Source organism: Oryzias melastigma, linkage group LG13, assembly GCF_002922805.2.
Source record: "Oryzias melastigma strain HK-1 linkage group LG13, ASM292280v2, whole genome shotgun sequence".
NCBI lineage: Eukaryota > Metazoa > Chordata > Actinopteri > Beloniformes > Adrianichthyidae > Oryzias > Oryzias melastigma.
This window is the reverse complement of record NC_050524.1, coordinates 6,968,571-6,994,345: the sequence shown is the minus strand read 5'-3', so window position 1 is coordinate 6,994,345 and position 25,775 is coordinate 6,968,571. Positions and strand designations below refer to the sequence as shown.

General features: G+C 39.5%; 1 protein-coding gene across 2 annotated transcripts in view; it reads left to right on the top strand.

Moving 5' to 3' along the window:
- Positions 1–25,775, top strand: part of gab2 (GRB2-associated binding protein 2) — a 41,386-nt gene that overhangs the window by 3,599 nt on the left and 12,012 nt on the right. For both annotated transcript variants that reach the window (XM_024277226.2, XM_024277227.2), the window contains exon 2: positions 14,731–15,031. In XM_024277226.2, the coding sequence (XP_024132994.1) occupies positions 14,731–15,031 (301 nt within the window). The remainder of the gene's footprint in view (positions 1–14,730; positions 15,032–25,775) is intronic.

Here is a 25,775-nt window from a genome sequence, read left to right as displayed (position 1 = left end):
CCCACTGTCAGCTGCCGGCTCGGCTGTTGTTTTGCAGAGGGGCTTTGGGAAGTCCTTGCCCTCAGAGGTCAACTTTGAACGCCTCCCAGTTCCTGCTTTGACAGACACCCAGCGCTCACACAGGCTTTTTCCTTGTTCCATTTCATCTGTCCCCATAAGCTACAAAAAAAGATGGAAGGGGGTCCGATCCCTTCATTTAAACGGACCCTTGTGAAAGCTGCAGCCCACAGCCGGCTGCTGTCAGCCCTAATTTTCACTGCACGTCATCTTTCCACATTTATTCATTTAGGCAGTGCGAAATTCTTGATTTATTTTTCTTCTCGCATTTATCTCCGCCGTAGCAAAAGAGAACCTTTGTGACAGTTTCCCGCCCTTTGCCATGAACTCCTGTGTTTGGCATGTGGGCTTTTGCTCCGAAGCGTAATTATTTCAGCACTCGCAGATGCCAAACTTCCTCTGGATGGTACCTTCAGGAAGTGTTTTTGACAGAGGTCCCATAACAAGGAAAGAAATCAAATAGGGCTGTGACTATATAAATGTGTTTCCATCCATCAAGAGTTTATCAGCTGAGCTTAAAATAGTCTGGTTCCTCAGGAAATTAGATCTCATAGATTTTTCTTTTTCACTCGTGATTTGAATGAGTTGTGCGAATGTTTTGGATTATTTGTTAAACTTTGGGAGAGCACATTAACACGGGGGTCATGACTTAGTTTGATAGATCTAATCAAAAAAGATGAATAATAACGTCAATTTGAAATGTTCTTTCTTTTTTTTAATATTAAAAGCAAGGAAAGTGGTATCCTGGTAGGATAATTAATATTTATTTTTGCATTTACTTCCTGTTTGAAGCCTGTTTAAAAATGAAAGTATCTGGAGTCAGGTCAGTTCAGCGCGTAACTTCCAGGCAGCTTGTTACTCAAACAAGTCATATCACATTCACTTCAATGTAAAACAACTTATCTCCACATCGTTATCTAAAGTACTTGTAGACAGGTTTTAAAAAGCATATTTTACCCGTGTGGTTAGAATAAATATTCAAAATAAAGGTGAGACCACAATGGGATATTTTGATTGACAGGTTGAAATCATTGCTCTCTTGTCCCACCTTTTTGCCTGTTTTTTTAATGGCGTACATTTAGTGACTCGCAGGGCTTTAACCTTTTAACATCAGAGCTTTACATTTTTTCGGCTACTGTAACTCTTCAACCATTGACGTAATTAACCGCAAGGCCAGCAAATTCCGAAGCATAGAAATCACTGATATAAAACACTGTACAGCAGTGAAATGGTTACGCAATCAGCTGCGTCACATATAATGAATGTAAAATGTTGCGTGACGGTGCAAATCCTCCATGAAAAGTCTCTTTTCTCCGCGTCCGAATCAGCTGATTTGCAATGAAAACTGAAAGAGTTACGGCGTATCAAAGAGGGTGTGTTATTATTTTGTCGTCGCCAGTGACATTTCCAATGTTAATGGGTTAAATCATGCTAATAGAAACCAATGGTTGTCATGGCACACTGATGCTGTTAAGAGTTATGAACAGGAAAAAAAATTAATTAACTCAACAACATGACTCGGGAGGTCAAGTATAATTCTGATTGGAGATATTCTGCCAGTTCAAATCTAAAGTTTTACATTAATGATGCAACTTTAAAACATTAGGATTTGCAGGATTAAATAACTTAAGTTAAAATTGATTCAAAAAATTGCAAAAAAAAAAGTTTGTAATTGTTTTTTTTATGTTTTTGTTAGCAAGACCTGTTCCAGGCATCATTTGATGCATTTTCAAAGCATTCACAGTGGTCTTTTAATTAGGATTATGACCTTTATAGCCATTAGAAACTCGGCTCTAAATTGTGGGCGGGTCTGTTGCCGTCGAGCGACCCCGCCCCCTCGTTCCCCCAAAAACGGAGAACTTGTTGCCTGCCCAATGTATTTTCTATGCAGCAAATCCTCACATTTTCTTAAAATTTGTCCTCCATTGTGAGAACAATGCCAGAAGAACATGTTAAAAACAGCATTTTCATTGGAGTAGGTCTTTAAAAATTTTATATATTTGTTTCAAGGAAGAAAAGAAAAAAAGCAACGTAGTGCTATAAGCTGTCAGAATTATTAACCGAGTTCATTCTATTAAAGAGATTTGGAGTTTCCATGTCAAAGTGATCACACTTTAGTAAGACTTGTGGTTTAAAACATGTCGGCTTTATCATCAGAAGCATCAGAAACTCTGGCATTTGTCTTGACAGTGTGACCGAAATAGCTTCAGTCGTGTTAAAAATAGGTTGAAAAACATGTTTCTTGTTTTCCTGAGAAGCTGCATTACTGTTGTAGGAGTTGGAAATGTGTAACGCAACAACATCTTGGCTGTGGTTGTGCACGTGGTGGCAGCTTTCAAAATGAAAACAGCTATAGCAGACGTGTTTCTTCTATTTTTTTTTTTCTACTTCTCAGAAGGGGAAAAAAATGAGATCACAAAAACTGATAAAACGGAAACCAATTTGTTCTACATTTAAAACGTTTGCGCAGCTGTAAAATCCTTACAAATGTTTTCTTTTCTTAGTCTTTTAAGTTCTTATTTTTGCTTTAAAACATTTCTGCTTGATGTTCACAAGGTGTGCAGGTGTGTTTTTTCTTAAGGTTCAGAAACTGAAATTTTCTTTTAGGGAAGCCATTTTTTTAATGCTGAGTTTTAGATAAAATGAAACTTTCGTGAAAGTATGGGTTTATTTAAAAAAAAAAAAAAAAAAAAAACCCAGAACATTTCTTGTTTCTTCTGTTTAAACAGAATTCAATAATTCAATAACAACCTTACTGTGTAAGGTTTTTTGTTTAACTTTAACTTCTCTGACACCTTTTATTGTCTGATTTGCAGGCAATCTATTTTTTCCTTCAGTTGATGTAGAGAGCACTTTTAAAAGCTTTGTCGTCCAGGATGTAGTACTGAAGCTGTCTGTCACAAAAAATAATGTGAAAAATGAATGATCAATAAAGACGAAACACCAGAAAATGAAGATCTTAACTGTGCGCACGATTTGTTTATCTCTTATCACATTGTGGTCTTTCGCTGGAGTTTCACTAAACATGCGGGGTGGGTGGTTTAGATTTGACTGCTCCAAAAGTTTGCATGTTGCTATAAGAAAGGCTGACAGTTGCTCTGGGTTTGTGTGCAAACTCCACAGAATCACGTTTAGCCTGCAGTGACGAGTTCCCAGGATCTGGCTTTTCCTAAAAATGTAAAAGTTTCTGCTTTTTGAGCCCACCACTTCAATGTAGATGTTCTATACCTCCTTGCAAATTAGTATCTCGTCTTCAAAAAGGCACCAATTATTCTAGGTACTACTGAGCCTCGTTTCGACTGAGCGGTCCGGTCCGGTTTGGGGTGGTACAGTCCAGTTAACTCTGGCGAGTATTTCCACTTAGTTAAGTTTTGGAAACATATCTCTAAACATTCATTGAACCTCCACTGTGCTTCATTATCGTCAGTAGAGACACATTTTTGGACTGTTTTTCAGTCCTTCAACAAACAAACAGCCAAACATTTCAGGTTTTGACTCATCAGCTCAAAACACCTGCTATCATTTTTCTGCTCCTATGCTCCTACATACTTCCTATGTTTTCATGTGTATTGGGGTCATTTGGCTTTGTTTCCACGTTGGAGGTATGGGCTTTTGGCTACAACTCTTCCATGAAGACTGGCCTGAGTTCTCCAGTCAGAGCATATTTGGTTACGGCTCTGCTGGACATCTCCTGATTTCGTTGGGTAATAAGCTTGACGTGTCTTTCATCTGCTGCTCCAAACTTCCTTGTGCGACCATGGCGTCTACGTTATCCGTTTCATTGTTCTTCAAAAGAGCATGAACAGCACATCTTGAAACCTCAGTCTGTTTTGAAAATCTCTGTCTGGGCTAGATCTTGTAGATGCACTACCTTGACCCTGTTGAACTTCGTTGTGTCTCGCTGCTGTGCTCAATCTTGCCATGACATGAAACGGTCTTTACTGCCTCACCTTGGTAGCAGAGTCGGGCTGTTCTTCACCTAGTTTGAAGCGGTTTCTGTTTCACTTCGGGACTGGGTTTCAACCTACATGTGATGATCATTAACACCTGTTTGGTATAACTGGTTGATTGTACACCTGACTATACTCCTACAAAATCCTTGACTTTACCCATGTGTGCTTAAGAACTGACGCTGGTTTGAAGGCAAAAGGTAATAACACCACATAGTCTTTTGATTTAGATTTGTTTTTTGTTCACTCACTTTGCATTTTGTAAATTGGTTGAAAATAAACAATTATTCTATACATTGGCAGCATTTTTTTCCACACCTGCCTAGCCCCATTCTGTAAGTCAAAGCTCTCCGCAGTGGTTAAGGAAAACCAGGAGATGCTCGGATCCCATGCAGATGGTGAGGGAAGCGACACAAAGGACTCTGATTGAAGATAATTCTTCCCGTTAGTCAAACTGTCAGAGAGAGCTAAATAAGCCCAGCCTTCTGCTGAAATGGAGACACGATGAGAGATTACTCATTTTCCTAATAAAGGAACTGTTCATCTGCAAATTGGGGCTGATTACATCTGCTCCGAGCCTTTCAGAGGTAGGTTAGAGGTGAGGATGTGCAGCAGATATATATATATATTTTTACTCATCATTGAATCTGCCTAGAGTAGCTCCTGATGCCGTCACACCTCTCGGATGGAGCTTTCTTTGCCATGAATGTGCCCTCGTATCTGCCGTGACCTGTGATAACGGGCCTCTGTGCTGTAAGCAGCAATCGGGAAACCTTTAGAACCACGTGAGTGATGGGAACATTTAGGATTCAGTGTTTCTACCTTTCCTCTTGGAGAGGAACTGGTGTGTTTGCGCTCCATGGCTGACCTCCCACTTTCTTTATTAACACACGGGATTTTATGAGCCTGTTTTGGTCTTCTACATTGCAGCTGCCATCCATCGCTTCATGGTTTGACTTTACTGGAGAGTTGGAGAGATGCAATGTTATGTTTTAGTGGCATTCTCATGAGTCTTTCAGCTCCAAACAGCCCCAGTTTGATATTTTCAGAATGTCTTGATGTTTACAAAACCGGGCACTCGAACGGGACAAAGCCGTCCCCTGGATCTCCTCCATCTGGAGGATAGGTAAACGGGCTGGAGAGGCTCATGCAAAGTGTTGGCACAATTTTGTTTGTGACCTGATTTTTTTTTTTTTTTTTTTGGAGATGCTCCAGAACATCTAATGTAAACTCCGGCTGGGACAGCTGTCTGCTTAGCGTCTCACATAGAGCCAAAGTGAGGAACCCTGTGTGAACCGCTCGACTTCCAGCGAAGCGTTTGTGGTTTGTTTAAGCTCACGTAAACTGCTGCCAGACACTGAAATAAAGCGGTGACATCTGTGAGCACAGAAAAGAAAACCTGTGGATTATTATGGGGTTCCTAATCTGAGTCGCTTTCTCTAGCTTTGAAGTGCAGACGCTGGAACGCCTGGCAGTGCAGGACTGAAACGTGCTTTTGTGTTGAGCGGACGCATAGTCAGGCGATATTTGTCAACTAGCCTGATTTGCATTCTGGGCCTCCTGCTCCTGGCATGTGGTGACCCATTATTGATTAGGGCTACATAATCAGGCCTCTGTTGTCGTTGTGCGTCCAGCTTTGTCCCCAAATGTCACGTTAAGCAGAAACATAATTGTTGAGGCTCTTGCTCTTGTTCAGCAGCGGCCGTTTCAGCAGACCCGCCCTTTAATCAATAAACGAAAAATTTCTTAAGTGCTGTTCAGTTCATAAGAGGAGCTTTTTGGCTAAATGACAACCTGGATTTTTATTGTCAATAAAGGCAAAAAGTGGATCAATTCTTTGCAATTTATTAGAAATAACCTGAACATTTATACATTTAACTTGCGTTTAGTGCTAAAAAAAATTTTTTCACTTTAATATTTGAGTTTTTCTTTAAGTGTATTTATTTATTATAGTTTCATTTTTTTATTTACTCTCTTTGATTCTTAAAGACACTGATAAATACTGTTTTTGCAGTTTTAAACTTGTTTTTATGGGATTTGTCTGGTGATGGAGGACATATTTAAAGAAAATTGAGCTTACAATTCAATTTCTGAGTATTTCTTTATTGACATTATTGTGAATCTGGAGCAGACAAAAAAAAAATGTAGTTTGAAAAAGAGCGTATTTGTGATGTAGAAAATATACTAGGCGTGCCAAAAGCTCCTCATTCTCCTCCATTCCAATGTATCCACTTGCAGAGAAACAAATCTATTCATGTTTTTGTTTTTCTGATCTGAGCTGGTATTTGGATCAAAATTGTACATATGGAGAGCTTCGATATTGCTCGCCATTTTTATTGCAGGTTGGAGGTGTGAGGGACTTTAAGCTAGTAGGAGAATGTTTTAACAGATGGATGATGGGAAGTTGGGTGGGCTTATTCCGTGCCAATTGTCCCGCTCACAACTCAGAGGCGAATTTCTAATCAACTGCTGCTCTAAAGAAACTACATCCTAAAAAACAATAAAAGTTTTTTATATTTTGACTAGAAATTAATTGATCACAACTGAGCACCTTTAAAGCTAAAAAGATGATCAGAGTGGGTCTTTAAGGACTCTAGAATATAAATTCAGCAACATTTGTTAAATTTTTTTTTTTTTTTTTTTTAAGTTTGGTATCAAAGTATTCATTTTTTTGTTATCAGTGGATTATTTCGTCTTTTTTTTTTTTAGATCTTTTGGCTTTTTAAGAAATCAATTCAAGCTAAGAAATGCTTTGAGTATTTTTTTTATATATTCTAACAAATAGGATTCACTTGTCCTTTTAAATTAGACCTTTTTTAAGTCTCACATCAAAATTAACGTAAAATAAAGCTAAATAATAATGATTATTTAATTAAGCTGATATGAATATAAGCAGGAGTACAGAAGCTAAACTGCAATTCACCTTAAACAAGACTTTAAATGTTCTGAAACGGCTGATAGGTAATAAAAGTACATGCAAGGTGAGGCGGGCGGCATGGCTGTGGTGTTTGTGCAGCTGTGCAGTGTGTGTTTATGTGTGTGTGTTGCAGCAGGTAAACCCGGGGAGGCAGCGTGAGCGACAAGCTGCTGTCTCCTCCTCCATTGATTTAATGGGAGCAGAGGTAAACAAGACTTTTCTGTCCCACAGCTTGAATAAGGTGTGTGTTTGGTTTGGGCCTTTTTGCACATTAAAAAAAAAACATGTTGACTGATTCTTATCATCCCACCTGTTGACACAACATACTACTGAGCACACACGCTGCTTCGCCGCTGTGAAAGGCACACCTTGGATAATCGTTTTGACCGCAACCATCTCTTTAAGTTCATTATTCTGCCTTATTGGGGTGGAAGAGCGATGAAGCTGGCTAGGGGAGATGAGACGGCCCTGTTCGAATTTCGCTGTTCCTCTTCCTTTGTTTTCCAAAAAGCAGCAAGTGTTGGGGAAATATTGGCATGGAAATTGTGTTGTTTTGTGAGTGTAACGTCAAAGAAAATGGCTTAAATCTGGCTCCAACAGAATGAAGTCAATTTTGTCTCCATATTTTGGCGATACGGGCGCCGCCATGTTGGACCCAGAAAAAATCAGCTGTAATTGGTCCGAGTAGGTCTGAGGCAACTACTCTCGCCAATCAGTACGGGAAAAGGGACAGAAGAGTTTGGAAGGGCGGCAAAAGAGAGGAACAGCAGAGAGGAAGTCCATTACAAATGAAAGCAAACGGTTTTATTGTTGTTCAATTTATTTATTTTTAAAACAGAAGTCATTTTTAATGTTTAAAAAAGTTTGGATTGATGATTTCTTGATCTTTTTCAAAATTTATCTTAATATTGATTTAGAAAATTTGGTGGACAAAGCTTTTGGTGGTGGTGGGGCTACTGCCCCCCTTGCCCCCCTGTAGCTGTGCCCCTGCTACCACTACAGAAATGATATGAAAAAAGTAAATGTCATAGCTGAGTATTTCTCTGTTGGAGTCTTTGGGATATTGACTTTTTGTAGCCAGCAGGTACTTCCTGTTTGAAATGCAAGGGGGGAGGGGTCACTTGATCCAGCTCTCATATACAGTCAATAGTTCGCATGCACTGGTTTTGATCTTATTTATAGAAAGAAACCCGGTCTGGACAATGTTTTTGGATGGTTTTGTTATTCGATGTTTTCCTTCCCATTCATCCGAAATAGACGCGGACGTGTTTTCCTTTGTGCTCCGCTGTTGTCGCTGCTGCTGTCAGAACAAATGAGGCCTTGAAGGAACCAGGTAAGATCAGGGAGTGATATAAGGAGATGTGAAGGTCCATGCTTCTTCTAGCAGAGCTTCAGGTTCTTGGACCTTTGTTTTGAACGGTAAAAAATGTTTGTTGTTTTCTCGTGAGAATGTGGCGTTCTGCTTTGATTCTAACCTGTGTTTGACTTTGATCTCAGCAGAAAGAATAGAACAACATCGTGATAAAATGTGAGCACTCTGGGAGGGGGTTCCAGCTCCCCCCCATTCATGGGTTGTAACATGTTCTTTAGAAAGTAGTAAAAGTCTTTTATTTCTTTCCTCTTCAGGTTTGTCCAGTTAGGGTTTCTATGCCGAGTTGGGCCACTATCCCCCCGTCTGAACAGTTTTTTGTCTCCCCAGCAATGCGGCTCAGACCAAAACCGTGGTGGGGGGAGGGGAGAGTTCAGGACTCGATATGAGTTGAGTTTTACGGCTTGAGCCCTCACTTCCCAGGGCCTTAGACACTGATGGATGGGCTTAGACATGCTCTGCAGGACAGGCGCTGGGTGGCTGACTTGGTTTTGTTGTGTCTTCCTCCCCCGGATTTATCTCACCAGGGAACTTGTCCCATATTTAAAGAGGCGTGCACAAGGCTCACATGAGGAAGGAAAGCCAATGGAAAACGGCTACATCAAACAACAATCGAAATAATTGCCTTTTCCTAAAACAAATGCGTTGTATTTGAAAGAAACCGACCATCCTGGATAAATCGTATGTGTTTTTCCCCCATATTTTAGAGTCTCGATGTTTGCATATGCAGGCCACAGCTGATGGATGCTCCGAATGACCCAGCTGAGTCATGGTGACCTTTTAAAACTGGGCAGCACTCCAGTTCTCAATTAGGCGAGACATTTTTCTTTTTTTCAAAGAAAACTTAAAATATATTTCCTTTCTTTGAACGCTGGCTTTGATTGCTCTGTGAAATGAAAAGTCTTTGCTTAAAAATGTATGCCTTTCATTTTACTCATTTTTATATTGTTTTATTTTGAAACAGACCTCATTCCTGTTTTATACATAAATTTATTTTTCTATTTTTATTCATATTTTTGTATTATTTTTAAAAATGTTCTGTTTGGATCTTTTAACTCACCGTGAAGACATCAAATCTGTACGAATAGTTTTTCCTTTCCTTTGATCTCATTTTGAAAGGATTATTTCATTGAAACAAAACTCTGCTGCCTCGGAGGCATTCACAGTGAAACTGTGGGCGTGCCTCTCTTCACTTCCAGAGAATCAATTGACTACGCCCTACGGTAGTATAAATACTAATGAACCTTTACCACATCACTTGTGCTCAGAAAAGACTTGACGTGCAACTCAACTCATAAACACATGACGCCATCACATCATTCTCCACTTCTTAGAATATTCTAGTGTGAATTTTTCCAACTAATTCTAATTGGTACCATTTCTATAAAAAGTACGAGAACTCAGAGCATCAACTTAAAATGATTTCTCGCAGTCTTAGAAACAACAATCAATCTTTTTACTACATTAAAAATATTTTCATTTCAAACACAAACATATATAATAAATAGCCATTACTAACAAATGAATCTGAAATCACACTCTAAAGTAAATGTCTGTTCTTTAGCATCAGAGTTAAATGGTACCGCATTATAACGAGGATTATCTGCTTTCAAGTGTGTCCAACAGTCACTACACAAAACATCCATTAATTTCCACTGTAAACAAAGTACAAAATAAATGATTTGTTGTATTAACAGTCCTTATTAATACAAACTTGGTTATTTTCCCTCAGTATTTTATTATTAGGTCTAATTAATGTTTACGCATCAATATTTATAACCGCAGTAAACACATTTTAATGACTTTTGAAGATAGCAATTCAAGCCTTACCGAAACTCCAACGTCACTCTTTGGTGGTGAAAGCACAGGAAGTTCTTCATGATATGATCTTATCTTATGGTGGGTTTTTTATTTACTGTTGGGCTGACACATACTAGAGTCATCTGTTTGTTCTGTGCTCATTCTGATCTAATAAGATGCAATAGTGTCATATCTTCGTCCACCCTGTGCTGTTGGGTAATAATGGAGAAAGTTGTCATTTCTAAGTATACACATTTAATAAAACAATAGAATATGTCTCTCATTTTGTGCAAATTTATATGCATTAGAAGTAAGTGTGGATGGCTATGATGTTGATGCAGAGGATGCTTTCAATTCCAGATTGCTGCAGTTCCTCATGTGACCACTGCAGGCTGGTTTCACAATAGAGCAATTTTTGTGCAATAATTGCGGTCTCACTTAGAGAAATTCTGAGAACAAAGTAGTCAAGATGTGAAGTGAAAAGTTGTAAAAATGCATAAAAAATGCTTTGTTGGGTGACTGTAGTACAGAGGTAGACCGGTCGATCTGTTCTGTTCCTGCCTTGCACGTCCATGTGTCGAAGTGTCCTTGGGCAAGACACTGAACCCTGCGTTGCCTTCGGTGGTTATAGGTTGGCGCCAGCTTTTGGCAGCAGATCGTCATCAGTGTGTGAATGTATATGTACATAGATGAAAGGGACTGTGACTGTAAAAGTGATTTGGGTCTTCAAGGAAGGTAGTGAAACGCTATACAAGTATGCGCCATTTACCATTGACGCACTTCATCAATGAAGAGAAGGAAGAGAAAGGTAGACTTTCCCTTTGAGCTAACAAAGGTCATTTCAGGTCACCATGTAGCCACTAGGTTGGTCGCAATTCACTTCTTAAACAAAATTGCAGCAGATATGCGCATATTTCAAATCTGGCATCTAGTTCCAAATCCTTTATTAATGGATCAAATACTCAAGAAATGTCCAAAACAAACCAATCTGTCATATTATACACTCACCTGCATACGGATTAACACTTCCGGGTCTCGAGGTTTGCTGTCTTGCTTCTATTCTAACCACCTCATGTAATTGCAGCTTCTCAGTGGCTGTTAGCACCTGTTCCAGGTAATCATCACTAAGTAAGACAGGGACATCTGAAAAACAAGTAGGACAGTGTCCTTCCTTTTTTTGTGTGTACAGCCAACACCACCTGCGCTTCCTAAGTAAAATAAAGGTCACAGTGTGACAAGAAATGTGAACACTACCAAAACAAAACAAATAGGAGGATATTTGCTTTTGCACCAATAAATGTTGGGCTATTTGTTTGTGACATTTTGAAAATCTCTATCTATTCAAACTACAGAAAAGTGCTGGAAAATGTTAGTGAGCATGTTTCTTTGATATTCTGAAAATGCACAGAATTTCTCCTTAATGCTGACGGTCAATTAATTGGAGCGGCTGTGGTGGAGAGGTAGATCGGTCGACCTCTAGCGGTTTGAACCTAAATGGGTAGAAAAGTGCTATTCACATTTATGCCGTTTACCACAAATTGTAAATAATTTTGCTGTTTAATTGCTGTTGTGATGTTGTGGCCACCATTGCTGCATTGAGGCAATAAGTGGTTGTATGTGACGTTGATCTAGTTACATCTAGTCTGTAAGAAAAGCTCCATGCACTTCGTTTAGGCAGTAGGTGCCAAACTATTTGCAAACCTGCAGCAAATCATGTTCACTCAGTTTAAAAGTGAAACTGGGCAGCAGGCTGCAATTGCAGGAATGTGTGCAGAGAGCAGCACCACAAGGTTAAGAATCCAGCCCAGCGGATGGAGTTTCTGCCCTGGAAAAGTTTCAGTTTCTGTCATTAGCGTTCCCTTTCAGTATGACTGGTATTGAGCCAAACTAAACCTGGACACTTCATTGTGAAAATGACTGGGTTTCCCTCATCAGATCACTCTCGCTTTGTGATGCATAGAGAATAGCTGCTAGGTTTGATATCTGTGTATTCAGAAGTCATTAGCTCAGTACAGTAAGGCTTGATGCTCTTCAAATACACAGGTTGAAAACACTAACCCATAATACAAATGTGAGGATTTGCATAGCACTGATGCCACTCAGAGGTCAAAGGGTTTTACGCCAACCAAGAGCAGCCAAGCTCAAGGAGGTAGAAGCTCAAATTGACATTGTGTTAGCCGTAGTGGTTGATAGTTAAGGGGTAATGGCAACTCTTGCCTCATTATTTGCATCAAACTTTCACTAGAAACAGCAGTTTTTAAAAGATACTCAGCTGTCGCAGTTGTCTGTCTTGTACTCACTAAGCTCAGAGCTTAAATCCATCGTAGTGGAAGATGCTTACCTGTAAGGCGTAGGTTGTTGATTTTGTTAGCTTTACATACCACAGCTAAATAAATGGGTTTTTTTCTTAACCTTTTAGCTCCAATGTTGACATTCTTTCGACGACCGTAACTCTTCAACAATGTACACAGTTAATTCCAGCTGATTCTGTCATGAAGAAAAGTAGCTTTGCGCCACTGTGCAACATTTCACCGTAGTAATTAGTGTTACATTGTTAGTGTTGCATATTGGTGAAAAGCCGGCATAAAAAGCAGATTTTCTATGCATCACAATCAGCTGATTCATGATTGCATAAACCGTCAAAGAATTGCAATACGTCAAATAGGGCTGCCGCGATTAGTTGATTAATTGATGACTTATCGACGATTAAAATAGTCAACAACTTATTTAATAGTCGATCAATCATTAATTAATATTATATGGAATCAGAGTGTAGGAAAGTTGAACAAAGTTGTTAGCGTTCAGCACCAAAAAATGTACTTTTTTATATTTGAGTCAGTGAGACCAAAATGTTACCTTTTGTGAAAAATAGTTCAGATGCCAGCCTCATTTGATTTAACCCTTTAACACCTGAGGCTTTGCCGCTGACGCTTAAACACAAACTCTTTAACATACTGTAACTTTTCGACCGTTAACACGATTAACGTAATTCAAGCAGATTCTGAAGGAGAAAAGAAGCTTCCGACTCTACTGGAATTATCGTGTTAACGGTTGAAAAGTTAGAGTATATCACAAAACAGAAACACTGGAGCTCCGGTGTTATTAATCTTGTTTTAATACCAGAAACTAATGAAGGACAGAAGCTGCATGATTTTTTAACATTTTAATAAACTATCATCTTAATTGTCTTTATTTTTAGTTAAAAGCTAATGACGGTTAAGATGTGCATCCACTTTGCACATTAACCGATTCGGAAAAAGAATCTGTGATTAGTCAGCTATCAAAATAATCGTTTGTGTCAAAGACCGTGTATTATGTAGGTGTTTGAAAGGTTAAAGTATATAACTCAAAACAATTCTCCAAAAAGGCAAAGGTTAGGTTAATATTTTTAGCAAAATTTTGTTTGCTTAGCTGCTTGGTCATACTGTAGTAGCCTTTTTTAAAATCTGGGAAATGTTTTCGAAATAGTGCCTTTACTATGACATCCTTTTTTTGTTTTATCTCTTCACAGTCAACATTTTCCATATTTACTTTACAGTCTAGTTGATATTTTCCATCATAGGGTACCCTTGTTTTGCCACCATGCTTGATTCACAGAAGGAAAATTAAAGGTTCAACAGTAACGGCCCCTCGCTCTGTCGCAGTGTTTCCGGATGTCCCTGTAAGCCCAGTACACTGTGACAGATAGCCGGTGTGCACAAAGCCACGGCAGTGACTTCAGCCGTCATTAATTCCACCTCTGCGTCTTGAGGTTAATGGCCTCTCAAAATAGAAAATGGATCCTTCACATTTCTAGAGGAGATTAGTTTTATCTGTGCTGTACGCGTGTGGGGTGGTGAGGAAGTGTTAGCCTTGCGGCGGTACCCACACTTGGAAGAGGGGGCCTGCAGGATCCTGTGTGTCAGCAGCCTGTATGGTAGACATTGCCTGGTGGAAGTGCATCACTGGCAGATGTCCAAAGCTGCGCCCCCCCCTTCTTCCCTTTCAACCCTCCTTTCCCTTCCTGGTCTATCTTCCTCTTTTGTCTCACAGAACACACAGTTCCTTTAGATAACCACTGGAAAACCATATCCCAAGCTGATGGCCCTCCCCCATGCCTTTCTAGATATTTAGATTTGTTTGACACCCGCTTCTTTCTGTTTTCACTACTGGAGGAAACCTCTGCTACCTCATGTGGTTTGGACAGAGGAGAATTGTTTACACTCGCTGACAAAAGTTGAGTGATCCACTGCAGATGTGAGCTAGCTTTGATTGGACCAAACCAATGTCATTCAGCCCTACTTGAAGTGGGAGGAGCCTGTAGTCTTTTAATAAAAGCAGCTATGGTGGAGTGCTGCTTAGTTTCACTCAAGGAGGGATATCTGCACAGGAAATGCGTTGGGTGGGAGTAAACACCTGCTGCCCTCTGCCCCTGCCGCAACATACATGCAAACCACACTCAACCACATGCCAACTCAAGTAAACAGGCTTTTCTCCCACTAAATGTCTGCTTGAACTACAGTTAACACCACAACTGGAGTCCAGCTATTCTGTCAGTTATCATATTCCTCTAGAATTGTTTATCGGTGCTCGATTAATCTACATCATTACCCACCTACTAGTGTTGACTTACAACTTTTTTTTTATCTTATCTCTAGGCATGGAAGAAGCGTTGGTTCATTCTCCGCAGTGGCCGCATGAGCGGTGACCCAGATGTCCTGGAGTACTACAAGAACGACCACTCGAAAAAGCCCATCCGGGTCATCGACCTGCACTGCTGCGAGCAGGTGGACGCCGGCTTGACCTTTAAGAGGAAGGAGTTCCAGGACAGCTTCGTTTTTGACATTAAGACTTCCGATCGGACCTTTTATCTTGTTGCTGAGACTGAGGAGGAGATGAACAAGTGGGTCCGCTCCATCTGCCAGCTGTGTGGCTTTAACCAGGCAGACGACGCTCACGGTAACCTCACCTGTACCATACCTTTCATCTGTCTTCCGTGTGTCTTGTTTTTGGTAACCCTTTTAACACTGGAGCTGTCGCAGAGGACAAGAAAGAACGCACGTTCTTAAAATTACCATAACTCTTTGACCATTTGTGCAATAAATTCAATTGGAACGGAGTTACAAGTTGAGAAAAATACCTTTACCACTGAAAAGTGTCACATATCAATGCAAAGGCCCTTTTCTTGGCTTTCAAAATCTGTTGGAATAACCTTAATTGCACAAATGGTTGAAGAGTTATAGCATCAACATGGGAGCTCTAACTCTGGTGTTAATGGGTTAACAAATAAATGCACAAAAAGTTATTTATTATTATGAGCTGTGGCTTCTTAATATACTGTTTCACTCCTTTTTCTTAGTAATCGTAAATATATTACTGCATGAAGTTCTCGTAATTTGCTTTTAACACCTCAACAGTCTGGTCCTCACAAGTCTTGAAAACAAGAAGGAACAGGACGGAGTTCCAAGCAAAATATGTTAACACAATTTCTATGTTTGCAAAGTGTCTAACAAATACGTCATATTCTTTATCTGTTCATTATCTTGTATTGCAAAAAATATGTAGATACTTCCTCATTATGTTCTTGTTCTTCACTTTTTTTTAAAGATTTCTTAGAACAGTTTGAATCTTAATTTTCACACACTCTTCTCGTTGGATGTTGGAACATCACTGGGAAACATTAAGAGAAATTTGTGACATTTTTGATTTTTCTCTTCGTTTACTTTGCTTAAACGGAATAGAAACTCTGTCACGTTTGCTAGAGAAAATACTTGAACTTTTAATCTTGTATTTTTCTAGCGCCTGAGAGGCTTTCCTTATGTTCTCAGTATTGATGCAACGGCTTCTAAAGTGGCCACGACCTTGTCCAAATTGCCATCCATCCATCCATTTTCTGAACTTGCTGTACTATTGTGGGGCAAAAGCCAGGGTACATCCTGAAGAGGTTGGTAGTCTGTTGCAGCTCCCGAACCCCATAAAGACTATATATTTCAATCCTGTGTCCTAGATTTTAATGCAATTCTGACACATGCTCATTACTTTCTTTTTCTTTTCAAACTCCAAATATGACGTCACCTATTTTCTGAAGTAAAAACAGAAATAATATTACCATTTTACAAAGACTATTTGGTGAAAGCCTGTATAAAAAATAGCTTTACATATCATTTGTTTAGATACAATGCATTGTGGTCTTCTTCACCAATCTATTTTGAATCGGTGCACATTGGTTTTAGCAGAGATTTCTGTATTTCCTAATTGCGGATTTGGGCACCGTGACAAAACCGTGAATGAGCTCAGACACAGCCTATCTGATGCTAGCTATAGCAGATTTACACTGTACAGTGTGTTCCCTCTCTGTATTACAGTTAACCTTTCGCAGTTTTGCCGTTTGTAGATTTTTTTAATGTAATTTGGCAGGCCTTTTTTTTTTAATTTTTATTTATTTATTTATTTTTCTTACTGTTTAGTGTGTTCTGCTTTCTGATTGGCTATAGACCTCGTCGATCAACGCTCTGTGTTGCATCTTCTGTACAGAATGAGTTCAGTTTGCCAAAATCTGCAAAAATCTTTGATTGTGATCAGATCTTTGTACTCATTCTTTAAAACTGGACTCATTTATCTACGAAGGCTTAAACTTTGAGAGTTTAAATGTAAGAAATTGATCATGAAAAGTGCATAATGTGTGTTGTGAGGAGTTTACAGCCTTAAAAAATCTGTAATCCTGCTAAGCAAATTTCACCTTATTACAGGTTATTTTTAGAACACAACCCCCGTAGTAAATGAGGGATCGTTGTAACACATAACAAAAGACTTCACCTCCCTGGTTAACTCTCATCTCTTGCTGTGTGTAAGCATAACTCCGGCTGATGCACACTGATGAGTCACTACTACAGACTGGAGCTCTGTTTCACTGGGAGGCATCATGTGTGCTAACACTTTCTTTAAGCGCATGATTATGGATCCATGTTGACAGCAGTTCACTGCATCCAATGTTTTACCTCCTGATACCGTCAGTTTATCCACCTGCAAGATCCAAAGCATAAAGCCAGTGGTTGTGTAAACTCGAGTGTGTTCTTCTCATCCAGATTGCTCGCATGCTGTTGTTTTCCCGCCATCTGGCAGCTGGTGGACGTTAATCTTTGCGCACATGGTTGATCATCTGTAACATGCAATATGTCCAGGTGTGGACTTGAAAAGCAGACATGGAGAGCGTAATAATCTTTCATCGTGATAAGGCCCTCCCCCCGGCCCATATTGAGTAATTAGCGAGATGCTCCTGTAGATTTCAAACTGCATTAACTCTAACTGGCAGGGTGTGGCTGCGGGAGGAGAGCTGGGATGGGACTTGTGCTGTCCTTTTTCAGAGAAATCTTTTGCTCTTTTCTCAGAGAAGCTTTGCTTTGTGTCCATCAAAAATTCATTAACTTGGCTGTCTTTTTTCCTAGCATCCTTGTTTGTATACGAGTGGAAAAAAAACACAACTTACCACAAGTCTGGGTTTCCAAGTAGTAACACCATCTGCAGGTTTTTTTTTTATTCTGCTAACCAAAGCAAATTATTTCTCAAAGTGGGCTCAGCATGATTAGAAAAATGTTAGAATTACATCTCTATGGGAGAAGATCATTCAAAAGAAACCTGTTGTTTTCTAAGAAATAAAACTGTAGGCTGTTGGTGTTTGATCTGTGAGATGAAGGGAAAAAAAATCTGTGTTTCTTCTTTCTGGTTTCCGTTCCATTTTCTGGTTGTAAATAGCCACACAAACAGGATACTCTTAAGAGCAACCCAAATGACATGTGTCATCCTGGCCAGACCTGCCTTGCACAGAAAGACTTTTAAGTTCAGAGTTTCCCGAGGAATCACTTCACTTTTTATGCAGATGATGTCTGCTTTTCATCTGCCTGCACTCTTCTTTGTTGCTGGGGGAGTTTTGATGGAAAGTGACGCTCATCCACTCTCTCGTGTTCTCGTCTCCACTGCTTTGTTGAGATTTTGTACATTACAGGAAAACAAAACTAACCGAATGACTACAACGTATGAATCTTTATTATAGCAGAAAATATTGAGAACCTCCTATAGTTTTTATTTGAGCAAATAATTGATCACAAATACATTAAGAAAAAAGTAACAAATGATGTAGAATTGATCTTCTAATAGTTGAAATTTTCAGAAGTTTCTGATCAACTTTTAAGCACAGTAAGTTAATACTGTATTTTTTGGAGCCATAGGTCAAGATTTTTTGTATAGTTTGGCTGAGGGTGCGACTTTTAATCAGGTGCGATTTGTATACGAGTTCAAAATAAATTAAGATATGCTGCTCATCTCAGAACAGGGATAGGCAACTCCAGGCCTCGAGGGCCACTGTGTCTGCATAATTTCCATATTCCAAATTTATTGCTGCAACAGGGATATTTTTTTCTTGCCTTCAAGACTCTTGAGGTCGATGGTTCTGCTTCTAGCTGGTCATTCATGACTGAACGTGTGTGTGTGTGCAGTTAGATATGCTAATCAAACAAACATGGTAAACATCTCATTGTGGCAGATATGTTTTTGCAGCTTTTCCTCCTGCAGCCAGCTGCTGATGTGAGTCATAACAGACTGGGAATTCCCTTTCAGAAAAGGGGGAAAAAACAGTAGACTTTAAAACCTGAGATGTTAGTTCCTCTTATGGAAATGACAGAAGCTGATCAAGAAGACACGCCAGCGGTTATGCAGATCGTAGGTTTGTTGTTTTTACAGAGAAAGTAGTTAGAAGACATTAACTAGACTGCCTCTTTCCAGGTTTGAAGGAATATATCGGCGCGCTGTCACGTTCAGAGGATGTGCTGTGTTTGCGTTTGGATAGGAAGTTTGTTGTAAACGGGACGAACTCCGGTTGGTTGCACTCCTTCAGGAGGTGTTTGTGTTTCCCAGAGGATTTTCATGGGAATTCGGCCAGCTTGGCCTCAATCAGCACCTTGATGGGAGCCCTCCCTCCGCCGCTGTGTTGGCCCTAATCTGCCACGGCTGGACTGCATCTCACGTCTACGAGGAAGAATAGCCAAGGGCATTACGTGACTGTTAATTGTTGCACAATTGACTCTCTGTCACAGCGACCTTCACAGCGTCTCCATTTGTTTTTGCACTCTCACATGCTGCTGTTTTTGCCACAAACGGCAAATGTGAGCTTCACAGTATATTATTTAAAGGTTTTTCTTTCAAATAGTTGACATGTTAAGCCACTTAAAGTGTTTAGCTTTTAGGGTTTTTTTGTTTGTTTCTATATGTTTAAAATAGATAAGACTTTAGCAACATTGTTCATCACATCCAGCCACAGTTTTAGTCTCACACTGGTGTGTGTTGGTGCAGTTCCTCTATTGGTGTGATTGCCAACAAACTAGCATGTTGACCAAAGTGAGTGATAGTCATGTGTACAAGTACAAAAACAATACAATCTGAAGAAGTGCCAGACTGTGTTTTGACTGAAAAAGTGAAGACTGTCTTCAGTATAAAGGTGTCTAGTCAGGAGTGTCCACACTTTTCTGCTACTTTTAAGCTATATTGTGATTTGATTTTTTTATTTTATTTATTTATTTAAATGCATACTTACTATGAAAAACTGATATTAAAGGGAATCAAACTATTATTTTAAATTAAATTGGATAAATATGTAAGATTACAACATAATAAAAAGTTCCTTTCTCATTTTTCCTTCAACAGCTCGTTGAATTACGCCCGTGTGATTGTGGTTGTCATGCCAACGGTGATGCAGCGTACAACACACACGTTCCATGTGCGTTCTGTTCAATGTTCTGTTTGAGTAACTAACCTCAGGCTCTTTGAATAGAGACACATTAGTAGCTACATCCACAGTTAGAAGTCTGGAGTTGAACACTCACAGCTTTCTAAGAGTTTAGGAGGAAGAAAATCTCAACTTCTGCTAGCGGATTGTGGCGCTCAGTTTATGCGTCAGGGGATGTTCTACATGTCAATCAATCAACGTCCTTCACGGCAAAGACAATGATTGGTTAATGGCAATTTTTTTTATTTATCTTTGATGGCTCGCGATCTATCCAGACTTCCTTCATGATTGACTGGTTGATCAGGACATATTGGGTACCCCTGATCTATGAGATAAAGTAACGCTGTACCAGGCCAGAAGCTAAACCACAAGACTTTTTCATACTTAATCTGCTGAGTTGCTGGAATTTTTTTTTCTTTTCTTTTGTTTTTAACTGTAACTGATTTATGGCGTATACTTACTGTATATAGTGCTTTCTACCTTCCTTTAAGACCCAAAGCTCTTCATAGTCACTGTCCCATTCACCCATAACCACCAGAATCAGTGTGGGGTCCAGTCTTCTGCCCAACGACACTCGAACACAACGACAGGCAGAGCGCAAACTCAACCTGCAATCTTCCAATCCAAACGTTTCTAAGGAAATAAATCATTTTTGGTGAAATAGACAATTTACATTTGGATCATTTTGACTGAAGTTTTCTAAAGTTAAACATTTTTCATTTTAGGAATACATTGTGGAAAATTACCTAATAGGAGACGCAATCAGTGCAACAGTGTCACTGAACCCATTGTAATTTAGTATCAAGTTAAAAGCATTATAGTTTATGCACAAGGTTAGACTCCATTAGAAAGCATATTGGGCTTTGTGATGCTGCTTTAAACGAGAGTCATGCGTCAGGAAGGGATGAATCAGAAGGTTTGCAAGCCTTTTGTTTCCTCACATCCAATAGTGACGAGCAAATCAAATCAAGCAAATCCAGACCACAGCAGTTATTCCAGCCTGTGACGCTGTTTATGTCCTGCTGTTCCAGACAAACAAAAAATGGATACACACAGATGTATATTTAAATAACCTAAAAACATATCCCTTTATGGGGCTCCTCTGCCTGTGAAAGTGTCCCGTCTCCTATACCAAAGTGCCCTCTATTTGCATTGATTTTTGTTGAAACAATGACTCCATGGCTGTACAAGGTCAGGTTTCTGCAGCCATGAAGCCGCTTGAGTTTACCGTTGCTGCAGCTGCTGGCTGCGGCTGCATCCTCGCTGGAGGTTCAAATTTAAGAACACGCACCCGCTGACGCTCTAATACGAAAGGTCTGATGTTGCATCAGTTGCCGCTGTCGTCAGAGGATGATGGCTGGCTGTGTGTTGTGTGTCTGCCCCCAGCGGGAACAAACCCCAAGAATAATCTAATGAATGAAGCAATATTTTGTCAATCGGGGACTTTGTTCTGCTTTCTGCTGGCCGTTTGAACTCTGAGACACCTAAACTGAAGGCTGAGGATTTAGCTTGTCATCAGAATATTCTCTCTTTTTATTGGCCGGCTTCTCCGTGTGTTTTTTTTGGTAACCTATTATTTTTGTCTATTCATGGAAAACAACATTGTTTTTTCCCTTTTAGCTGTTACTTTTATGACAGAAAAGAGAAAAGCTGCTCATTAAATTGGTATAAAAGTACATCCATGTTATCCTGGACACGTCTGAAGTCTCTGATCTCAAGAGATCACCAACTGTGGGGGTGGTTAGTCCTTTTCAGTGTTTTCATGTGCCTGTCCCAAGTCCGGTAAAATGCAGGGAGTTGGATCAGGAATGTGCTTCCCCTGAAAAATGTAGCTAAATCAAATGCGTGAGGTGATTGGCTATGAAAGGAAAAGGATTTAACAAAGTTTCATGACCACAAAAATCAGCTGGTGAAGCATCCTGTTTTTAAATGCTACTGTCACAAATTTGCAGCCTCAGCATTTTCATGAATGAGGAATTTGCTTGAAAAATTGGCTGAATGGCAAAAATTAAAAGAGGAACCTAACTAAAAAAAACTGTCTGAGTGTTAATTTAGGATTCACATGACGTGACTGTCTTACAAACGTCAGGAAAAACGTGACTAATGATGGAAAACAAAATGAAACCTCTTTGACAATGTGTTTTAAAAATACCTTGTCTGTGCATTTGTTTTTTGCTGTAAAACCTGTTTTTATAATCACTTATCACTTCTAATCATTTTGTGCCACACGTCAATCGACTATCCAAAGTCATTTGTATTGTTTTTACCTTACTATCGCTTCTTTTAATTAACTTAAAATATAAAATCATCAGGACTTTTCTGAAATTTATTTTTTTAGATGACTCAGTTCCTTGTACTTAACAGTACAAAGTTGTATCATAAACAACATTTACAGTCAAGCCCAAAATTATTAATATTTCCTGCAAATTGTGGATGTTTTTGTTTAAAATTTAAATGAAAGCAGATTTTTTTTCATAGAAATGTAAGGTTGCTTACAACCTTTCTTCTATCCTTTTCCCCCAAATATACCCCCTTTATTCTCCTGTCCTCCTTTGGGTCCAAAACTTGAAAGGAATATACTTTTAATTTAGCCTGAGATATACAAGGAGTTTACCTAAATAAACCTCTACGTACTTTGTCTGAAAACAACAAACTCCAGCTGTAACAAAAGTCTTTTCAACAAAAGAAACTCTTTTACATAAACACATAGATTGAGTCTTTAAATTATATCTGAAAAAATGAATCCCACTTTCTCTGGAGATGGCTCCAGAGGCAGCAGAGGTTCATTAGAAATGCAACCCCGCCCCCCTTTCCCTTAACCGAGAGAGCGCTCTACTAGTTTACAGCCCTCACACCTCAAAGTTAACATGACATAGAGCAATATTGGAACTATCCAGATGTACAGTTGTGATCCAGATGCAGCTCAGTCGAGGAAAATGAAGACATACATGGATCGAGTGGTCTTTCCAATGGATTCATCAGAATGGAGTGGAGCAGGAGCTTGTGGCCTGCCCCGCGTGTTTGTTACCTATGTAGCAAATGTGATCTTTTTCAAATGTCTTTTTAAATAAATAATGCTCCAAAATGCAATTTAAAGCTTGATTTTGCTTTTTAATGCCCTTCATCGACCCAAAAAAATGTTAAAACACCGACAACAAGATCTTCATCAGAGTAGGTCTTTAATGTTGGTATTAGCTTAGTTGATCCATTTTGTCTCTGGCAAATTAGCCCTTATTGTCGAAGCTTCACGCTGTTGACACAAATATAAACTAAAGATTTTATTTCCAAAGAATGAAAGCTTTAGCTCGCTGAGTATGTTTGACCCCTTTATAGGAAATTAGCTTTAAAAAGCAGGTCACATTTGAAAAATGTTGTCTCTATAAGTCCTTGTTTGCCTTGCCGAGCTTCTGCCTTTTTATTGATTGATATGCATATGAAGGCAAACTGATGTTGCAGTGCGGTCAAGTGGTGGGGCTCACATGATTCAGTGGAGCAGGCATTCTGAGTAATGTGATCAGGGAATGCTCCCGTGTGTTTGCTCCATTGTTTTCGCTGGAAAATGAGGCATCCTTGTTACTTTTTTTTTTTTTTTTTCAGGCAAACTAAGTGAACCCGGGGTCTCAGTTTTTCCCTCTTCCTGGGAAGCTCCAACAGTAGTAGCTCTCTACTAGCTGACTCATCTTGGCAGCAGGCAAACATCTTCTTTATCGGGTTATGTCAGTCTCATGGAAAGCTCCCAGCCCCCCACTCACCACACATGCAAATGGACCCACTATGTGGCCCTCTGGGATATACTGTTGTTTTGAAGCTGGGACCAGCAGATCCATTTAGGATAACTGGTAATGTATACATACGCTTGGGATCACTACTGAGAACATTTTAGCACTGCAGTCATTAGGATGGCACACATTTGAAGACTGTGTACAAAAGCAGAAGCTTTTTTTCTCTTCTGGGATACAATCACCCCCACCATGAGGCCACCCATGTCCTCTAGAGGGCATATAACGAGTACCAAATTGATAAAAAATTACTCTCTCATTCCACCCAAGAGGTCACTGCTATTTTTTTCTATTTTTACAGAAAATTTGAGATCAAATTATGGCTGGTTCTTATTTAATTCTGGCTGGGCCAGGAGGAAATGAGCACCCTACAAAGAAGTTCTTGTCCTGCATGATGCAGCATGGTTCTAATTTTGGCCCCCTGGGACCAGCAGCCAGTTTCAATTAGATTATGACACAGAGCCAATGAGACAGTAGGTGATGTATTACAGAGAATAATTGGAAAATTGCTCCTGAACTTCAGGGCTTTTTGACCCAGAATGGTCCAGTCGTTTAAAATGTTTGAATGCCTTGATGATTCGATTGCTTCCAGCTAAGCAATGTGCAGATTTTTTTTTTTAATAAATTCATATAAAGTCATTTAAAGGAATATAACTGCTAGTGTTTTTCTTGGAATCACTTTTTTGCCTTTTTCTATTCCTGTGTTGTGGACCCAGAAAGTCGATGGAATTGCTTCCCGGCGGTGACATACATCATCAGACCCATTAGTGTCAGTGATGAGCCACATACTGTTGGCTATTCCATCAGCAGACCAGTCATCTTTCATTTTACTCCCTCCGTGACCGTCATATCCGCGGCTAATTTCTGAGAGCCAGGAAAACACTGTAAAGATTCACAGAAGTGGTCGATTTTTGAAGTTTTTATGTTGGTTTTTTAGATGCTCGGTTTAGCTTTTTTAAAGATGCAGACAGCTATGAGGGTGGAGAGGGGCGGAGAGGTTCTATCTTTTCACAACAAATCAATATATCTACCCATGTTAGGAGGCAGGGTAGTCGCCGCATTGGATGGAAGCTTTTACAAAGCTTTTTGTGGAGAGGGGAGATGATGCCTAACCAGCCTGGAGAGAATGGAATCACTTAGAACAATGGTGTAATTGAGGAGGTGGAGGGAGGTGGTGGTGGGGGGCTCGCCTGTGTTGCTGTAGGCTTTTTCACTGGTGTCCACTGGCCTGAAGTCTTCAGCTGTGCTCGTTGCCCCACCTCAGGCTGGAAAATGACCTGATTTAAGAAAACTGGACTTGGGCATGCCGCCTTGAACTGGACTCGTCCATCAGCTCAAATGTTTACTTCTTAGAAAATAAAAGAAGATAAGGACTGAAAGACCCAGTCCTATGAAAATGGTGTTTTAACACGTTCTCGTGGTATTTTTCTTTTGACGGAGGACATATATAAAGAAATGTTCCGGTTCTGGACTTCATTTCGGCTAATGATTTTCAGCCGCCATCTTGTCTGCCACCAGGTCCCCTTCATTTTTCCTTTTTGTTGCGGCGGTGGTGTTGGGTTGGGCGTGTGAATGGCTAAAAGATAGTGGAAGAACATGTAAACAAAGAACTCTCGGCAACCAGAATGGGGGGTAGGGTTGCTTTGCATCAACAGTCCCGCCCCCAACTCCAAGGCAGAGTTGTGCAGAAACTATTTAATAGAAAACAGCGCAAGTTTTGAAAAACTATTATTTTGGCTAAAAATGTCATAATCATAATTTAAAGACCACTGGGGACATTTTTAAACGTATCAAAAGATGATCACCGTGGGTCTCTAGAGTTTCTAAACTTAAAAAACCTGCAAAAGTATCTTGATTATTTTATTTTTTTTAACTACAAATAAAGGAACTATGACTTTTGCGCTTTTTCGCTTCTTTTTCAAGTTTTCAAGTTTCAAGTTCATTGGTTTAGTTTCTCATTTGTACAGTTAACACAAGATACAGTAAAAAACAACCAATAAAAAAAGGAATAGACAGAAGCTTATTAAGCTTTTTAAGTGACTAAATACATTTAAGTTACTGTATAAACTATTTATAATTAACATGCTTTTTAATTAGAATTTACGTGTTGATCAAAGTTAAAAACATTGTTTCATAAACACAGAAG